Source organism: Pundamilia nyererei, unplaced genomic scaffold (genome assembly GCF_000239375.1).
Source record: "Pundamilia nyererei isolate P.nyererei 1_Seehausen unplaced genomic scaffold, PunNye1.0 scaffold00470, whole genome shotgun sequence".
NCBI lineage: Eukaryota > Metazoa > Chordata > Actinopteri > Cichliformes > Cichlidae > Pundamilia > Pundamilia nyererei.
Window position 1 is genome coordinate 195,610 of NW_005187871.1, and position 7,721 is coordinate 203,330.

Below are 7,721 nucleotides of genomic sequence, written 5' to 3' on the forward strand. Positions count from 1 at the left end.
ACACTTTCCATCATGTTGGCATTTTGATTTCTTTTTTTTTTCTGTAGATATTTACAGCTACAGTAGCAATAACAACAACAAGAAGTCCGCATAAAAGAACTAATATAATAATAGGAAAAGATGTATCCTTGTCACCTCCATCCTTGTGTCCTCTTTCTTTGGAGTCTTCTTCTGTGAAACATGCAGAGCAAAAAAAAAGTGTCAAGACTCAGCTACCAGGCAGGCTAAAAAGAGTTCTTGTTTTACACTTTCAAATATCTGTAACAGAGGTGATGTCAAAGCTGCTGGCAGTGAGCTGGATGTCAGAAGAGTAAGTAATGAATGCATCTGCAGCCGTTTGGTTAATAACTGCAGGGTAGCATCGCTGTGCTCATGTTTCATACAACAAGCAGAAAAAGACCATCAGCACCTTTAGACAGAGAGTGTGTCACTTTTGTTTTCTTTTTCAAACTGTCGGATGTCTATCAAGTGCAGAACCTTTCAAAATAAATGCATAAACCAAGCAGAAATATTCAATTGAATTCAGATTTAAATTACAACCGTCAAGGTGCTTTAAGGTGAACAAGTGTGGTATAAGAATCCACCCACCACAACAGGAAGCTTCTTATTGGATGAAACTATTTCCACATCACATACAAGCAGAAGGAAAATGAGCCCACTGTTGGAGCCTGCTGTGAGGATTTGACGAGGCACTGCTTTTACCACACACAGAGGACCACTCTGAGCATGGAACAGCAACCCTTATAAACAGCTGTGCTGTTAAAGTCAGCTCAACCTACGAACTCACCTGTGTCTGTGACTGTGGGGTTGATGGAGTGCTTGAACTCGCTGACGACTCTCTTGCCACTGCTTGTCCTGCTGGTTGTAATCTCACACTTGTATATATCCGTATCGCTGATGCTGACTCAACAGTTTCAGAACACTCTGCTGTGCAAGTCTGCAGTTTGTGTTGTAATACAAACCTCATTTTGTTTCTGTTTTATCAACACAAAGACCTCTGAAGGGTTCAGGAGAGATGGGATCCCTGTAAAATTTGAAGAAAACATGATCAGCTCTGTCTTGCTGTACAAGTAAAGATGTGCTGATCTGTAAGTTTCAGCAAAAGCTTTTTGTTGTTGACACAAAGAGTTGATGAGCTGCAGCCGTGTCTTCGGATCCAGACAGTGAGCTGTCAGCTGCTTTTATTTAAGAAGCAAAGGACATAACATGAATAACAAGAGCTGCAAATTTCCCACTTCCACTCTGCTTTAAAATAGCAGCTACTGTTATAAAACAAATGTTTAGGGACATTTTTAAAAAGTGGGGATTGCAAAGAGCTCTTAGTGCGCAGCTGGGTTATGCAGCATGGGTGTGAGGAGGAAGTGTTATAGGTGGTGGAAATGATCACAATTGAGCAGAAAAAGTCTCCAAAACCAGATGTTATCACTCTAAAACGATTCGTTTTTACCTTTGCAAATTTCTAAAGTAGTCGTGTAAATCTGTGTTCTCATCCAGACTGAGATTTGATCTGTTTTGGAGACAACAAAGATAAACTAAGCTGTCCACAGGATGGACTTTAGGAACTGACATTTAGGAACACTTTAGTCACTGTTAAAGGAAATATTTCAAATACTTTCTGTTAGCAGCACCACCCATGAAAATTCATTTCTATTGAAAATGAACAGAACAGATTCTTAGACTGCAGAACTAAGATAAAGATCGAGGGGAAGGAAGTCCACAAATGCAAAGAAAATCACTCATGTGGAAACCACCAAACACACCTTCTCCCTGCTCAAATCTAGATGTGCCTTCATGCACTCATTTTCATTCTATGATGAAATCGGATGTGTCTCAACACACTCAAAAAACATTTCAGTTTAATTCAGTTTTTTCTGTAGAATTTATACATCGCCAAACAGTTGCTTCAAGTCACTTCTAAACACATTTGAGATGAATGAACAGTTCAATTCAATTTTATTTATACAACGGCAAATCACAACAACAGCCGCCTCGAGGTGCTTTATATTGTAAGTTAAACACTACAATAATACATACAGAGGAAAATTCCTTAGGCGTTAATAAAGTATTGTGACTCTGAGATCCACAGCAAGGCTGTTAGTTTCATCACTTGCTAACATGACATTGCTGTAAGTTGTAACTGTGATTACAGGATCAGAGAAGAGAAATGCTACACAAAGTAATAATTAAACAGTTTAATTAACATCAACAACGACACCGAAGTAAAGCGAATTACAGTAATCCAGTTGAGATAAGATGAACGCATGGATTGCTCATTAGAGGTTTTAAAGGATAAAAGTGACGTCACGTTGGATAGGAGCATTAATTAAAAAAAGGACCACTGAACAACTGAAATAATTTGTTTTTCTCAAAACAGATCTGGGACAGATCTGACACATTTCATGCCAGCTGTTCACTTTCCATCATGTTGGTATGATTTGGGTTTTTGATGATTGATTTTTTTCCCCTGTAGATATTTACAGCTACAGCTACAGTAACAATAACCATAACACCAAGGAGTCCGCACGTCAGAATGAACATAATAACAAAAAAAGATATATCCTTGTCTCCTCCATCCTTGTGTCCTTTTTCTTTGGATTGTCCTTCTGTGAAACCTGCAGAGAAAAATCAAAACAAAGGTTTGAGGACTCTGGTACCAGGCAGACTAAAAATAGCTCTTGTTTTACATTTTGAAATCTCTGTAACATTCGGTAGAGGTGATGTCAAAGCTGCTGGCAGTGAGCTGGATGTCAGACAAGTAAGTAGTGAATGTGTGTGCAGCCGTTTGGTTAATAACTGCAGGGTAGCATCTCTGTGCTCATGTTTCACACCATGTTTCTAACACAAACGGAAAAATACCATTCAGCAGCTTTAGATTGACTTTTTCAAACTGCTGCATCACATACAAGCAGAAGGAAAATGAGCCCAGTGTTGGAGCCTGCTGTAAGGATTTCATGAGGCACTGCTTTTACCATACACAGACGCCCACTCTGAGCATGGAAAAAGCCAACATCATACCTCTGAGGTGTGAAGAATGACCTTATAAACGGCTGTGCAGTAAGCTCAACCTCTACAAACTCACCTGTGTCTGTGACTGTGAGGTTGATGGAGTGCTTGAACTCTTTGACGACTCTCTCGCCATTTCTGATGCTGCTGGTTGTAATCTCACACTCATATGTTCCTGTATCGCTGACCCTGACGTTCCTCAAAATCACAGCAACGTCTCCATCCTTCATGGATGAGTCTCTCAGCTGCACTCGGCCTTTGAAGGACTCGTGCTGGTAGTTCTCGTACGAGCGCTGGTCTTGGAAGAAGAACACATAACCCTGTGAGATGAGCTCCGGCCTGCTCCACTCCAGCAGGGTGACGTGTGCATCTCTGGGACCCCAACACTGAAGAGTGGCATCTTGTCCAGACCTCACTCGGAGCTCTGTGTCCAGAAAAAAGAAAGAGGAGAAAAACCCCCAAAACATTAATAGTGTGTTATACTGCACATCATGGACATGCATTATGCAGAAGAACACGTTGGACTCCATTTCTACCACTTATACTTCAGCAGACAGTCACAACCTGAGACCTCTGACAGCAGCACTATGGATCACAGCAAGTACTGAACTGTTCTTGAGTTGTAGCAAGTAGAAGGGCAGAGTTTACAGTGTCACAATAATGGCTCTCATCTTGTGAGGTCACCATGGTAACCTGGTATGAAGCAGCAAAAACAATACTTGAATAAATATTTAAGTGACAGTTGCAATCCAACTTCAAAAACAAAACTCGGAGCTTAAAGTGCCTAAAGTAATAAAACTATTAATTATTAACAAATAGTATACATGTTTCATTAATGTGTCTATTGCTTTAATGTTACAGCGGGAGAGGACTGTACTGACTCACATACTGCTTGGCAGCTTGATCTATAACAGTAAAGAGTCATATTTAATCCTTTTTGTTTTAAATTTGCAAAATATTAAGTCAAACAAGCTTTAAAATAAATTGTGTTAAGAAAAGTACAATATTTGCATTCAAGCTTTCTAGATTTAATATGTAATCATGATTTCACACTCTTTAATCAGTACATTTTAAAATCATCCTCTCCTCACCCTCTGAACAACCTCTGAATCATGACTTTGACTTTATACTGCCGTCGATGCTGTATCCTACGACACATTTTGCTGAGATGACGTCACCAGATGCAGTGAATAACATTTTCGGTTGAAAATAGAAAGTTTTTGCTGTGACATGTGAGAGCAGCAGCTGCTACACAGACAGCTGGGTCTCCTCTTCTATGAAACCACAGCATTACAAACAGGAGAGGAACAGAAAGTATCATCTCAATATCAGTACAAACATTGGTATCAACATTGTCGATATTTGGATTTGTACACCTTTCATGCCACTGTTGTGAGATTTCCATTAACCTGTATTGATGTCCTCTTCATTGCAAATTGTGTCTGTCTGAAATGTGCTTTATAAGCTAATCATTTCTGTTTGTGGTGATGACGCCCAGTACAGTCAAACCGTGAAGTAAAAGTATCTTTGGCATCAGATCAATTACTCATATACCAGCTCCGATGCAACTGTGCAGTGCATGCACACACTGCAACATAACAACATCATGTATGCACTGCACGGTATTATTAATCATGCATTGTTTACTATCATCAAGCAGTGCCCACGTTCTTTAGCAAAGGTTGAGTCATTTCCTCCACTGCTAGTTCGTCCTGTCTCTAAACGCATGAACTCACCTTTCAATCCAGAAGCCAGTAAGACGTGAAGGGAGAAGAAGACCACAACCGACGACATTTTTGCAGACATTAAACGAGAAGAGGCGCGCACAATTTGAAAGCTGAAGGTTGTTTTGTTTTGAAATCGAAGTACTTTTGGTTTCATTTTTGACATGTCGCTTATGTAAGCTTGTACAGCTTAATCACATTCTCTTAGTTCCTGGATCAAACTCCTGTTTATCACCACAGTCACTCTTTATATAATTAATTTTTTGAAATGATGCTTTCTTATTGCTAGCCTATTAAGGTCAGCTGATTGCATGCAGGTCCCTGAACAAAGAGTGTAACTTCGGGACTTCCTGATTTTTTTGTTTACTGCCTGTGAGCAGTGTTTGGCGCCATCACTCTAAAGGAAAAAACACATAAAGAAAGTACTACAAACTACTTTAAATAACCTCAAATACAAGTTTTAAAAAAAGAATAGAAAAGTCGTGATCAAGAAAAAAAAAAAGGTCTGTCTCTTTGGAGCAAGCTCCCTTCCCTCACAGAGGGAAACAAAACAACCGTTTAGGGTCAAGCAAGGCCCCAATGCAGTAAAGCTACTTTTGTTATGATGTGGTGCTATATAAATAAAATAGAATTAAATTGAATTGAAAGTTAAAAGTGTGTTTTTTTTAATCCCTCTCCTACAAGAAACAACACTGTAGCGTTGTTATTATTGTTGTTGTTATTATTATTATTATTATCATCATCTTTCTTATTTCAATTAGAAAGAGCTGTGCTGATTTTTAATGCAAATAAATTCCTCAAAGAATACAAGACAGATATAACCCCCCCCCCCAAAAAAAACAACAAAAAAAAAAAAAAAAAACCAACAACTAAAAACTGGCTTTTATTCTTTCAGTTTCAGTTTGTTGCTTTAATAAACCTCATGATTCATGTCTCAGGTTAAAACTGAAAGGTCAAAGGACTTTTTTCCATTGGAATGGAATGGGAATTGCTGATTTGCTGCCGGTGCCGTTGCGCCAAGTAAAGGGATAGAAGAACCAAATAGAAACTCACCCATTCACTGTTTTTGGGCTCCAGTTTGCTCTCATGTGTCTCAGACAAGTGTCTGGTTTCTCTCGCTCCCCCGGGATGTGGCTGGACGTTTTCCCTGTCAAGCTGCTCGCTGCGTCTGATCGCAGAGGAGTTTTCTCCATTCATTCTGCTCGGGACGCCTCGACAGCCAGATTGAAAACTCCATCCAGGAAATATAAAAGTTTACACTTTTATATTTCTTTTATATTATATAAGATGGATTTACATCCATCTTAAGTGGCAAGAAACACAAACTTTGATCCATGACCGAAACATGACTATTTTTTTAGAGAAGTCTGTAAGTACCGCGTCTGTAAAAGCGCTTCAGTGACTCTTTTGCTACAGAGCTCCCCTACTGGCTGTGACGATGAAGACATCCAGGCTTCGTTCAGACCACAAGCGACAGGAAGTCGCATTTATTGTAACAACAACAAAATGTTTGATTAACCTTCCAGGACCTGGCGTCCTTATATATGGGCATCACATTTTGGGTTATTTAGACCAAAACACTCAATTTTGCTCTACAACCATATTCACTTACAAGGACATTACATTGCTATTGTTCTATCGCAATTTTAAACGAATATCCTCATATGTGGCTCTCATTTCTCTTAGAAACGAAAGATCAGGTAAAAAAAAAAATCTAGTAATTCTTTGTTTTTACATTCATCGGGCCCCAATGTGCCCAAATATCAAAGATAAATTAAAATGCATGCTGTGGAAGAGTTCGGGTCTTAGGAAGTTAAAAACAACAAGCACTGAAAATAAGGATGTGTAGCCTACATGTGGTGTTTTTACTGCAAAGAAACACGTGTTTCTGTGTGGATCTCTTTCCGTTTTTCTTTTTTTAATACGGCCCCGTGGGGCCGTATTAAAAAAAGATTATTATTATCAATCTTATTTTAACTAGAGAGAGCCTTCATGTCATGATGTTTAATGCAAATACAACCCTCAAAGAATGCAGGATAGATGTAAATGCAATAAATAAATAAACTAAACAAAATAAAACTGTCACTTTCAGTTCGTTGCTGTAATAAACCTCATGATTTACTTATCTTAAAACTAAAAGGTCAAAGGAGTTTTTTCCCCTAGAAGTGCTGCAGAGAAACCACAGACCCCCCAAACTTTGCTACCAAGAGGAAGGAGGAGGGTTCAGGGGCTGCAGTGGAACAAAACGATCTCAGATCTGTGTGACACGATGGGACGAACACCTCTGTTGTGGCTGCTCTGTAAGTACCACATGCTCTTTTTTTGAAACCTTAGTATGTGATGTGTATATTTAAGATATTTTGGCTCCAGTGGGTTGAAGCCACAGGTATTTGCTTTTACTTAAGACTTCAAACCTGTGTTAATAACAAAAGGGAAAATGCTGTAACAGTAAATGTAGTTACACAGTATAAAAGGAAGTGCAGGTGGATGCTGCAGGTGCTTTAATCCAGCTGGGTTTTTGTGTTTAAGGTGAAATTTTAACAGCTTCACGCTTTCACGTCACTAAATTAGTTAAAAACTCAGATTTAGTGGTCGATGGTGCAGATAAACTACAGCGGTGTTAAACTGCATCCTCACCTCCCCCTACAGAGCACATCCTGTTTATCGGTCTGACACTTTAGGTCACTGCCCCACAGGTCGAGTGGATATTTAGCATTTAAACCAAAAACACATGAAAATCTATTGACTCTTTATCTCTTGGGTTTCCTTTCAGTCCTGATGTCGCTGCTATGCTGGGCAACAAACCACGGTGAGGGAACTTTTTTTTATGACAAATAAAAGACAATAAAACACCAACTCCCAAAAAGTACCACAAAGTAGCACAACAGTGGAGACAGATCAGGTTTAATGTGTCTCTGAGAAATGAAACAGGCCTACAAAGCTGTGATGATGCTTTAAAAATGTCCTCCTTTATTAATGTTTTATATATATATA

General features: G+C 39.0%; 1 protein-coding gene across 1 annotated transcript; it reads right to left on the minus strand.

Moving 5' to 3' along the window:
• Positions 1-1,989: 1,989 nt before the first annotated feature.
• On the minus strand, positions 1,990-5,039 carry LOC102204764 (uncharacterized). Its single transcript, XM_005753845.2, has 3 exons — positions 4,740-5,039; positions 3,080-3,427; positions 1,990-2,612 (listed from the first exon to the last, which is right to left on the minus strand). The coding sequence occupies exons 1-3, from the start codon at positions 4,891-4,893 to the stop codon at positions 2,398-2,400; spliced, it is 717 nt and encodes a 238-aa protein (XP_005753902.1). The 5' UTR covers positions 4,894-5,039; the 3' UTR covers positions 1,990-2,397.
• Positions 5,040-7,721: the final 2,682 nt, after the last annotated feature.

Excerpts from the sequence above, each read along its gene's own strand:
- LOC102204764 (XM_005753845.2), bottom strand. The coding sequence starts at position 4,893 with ATGTCAAAAATGAAACCAAAAGTACTTCGATTTCAAAACAAAACAACC. Across the intron at positions 3,428-4,739 it reads ACTGGCTTCTGGATTGAAAG|AGCTCCGAGTGAGGTCTGGA; the intron begins GTGAGTTCATGC and ends TTCTGGACACAG. Across the intron at positions 2,613-3,079 it reads CCTCACAGTCACAGACACAG|GTTTCACAGAAGGACAATCC; the intron begins GTGAGTTTGTAG and ends TTTTCTCTGCAG.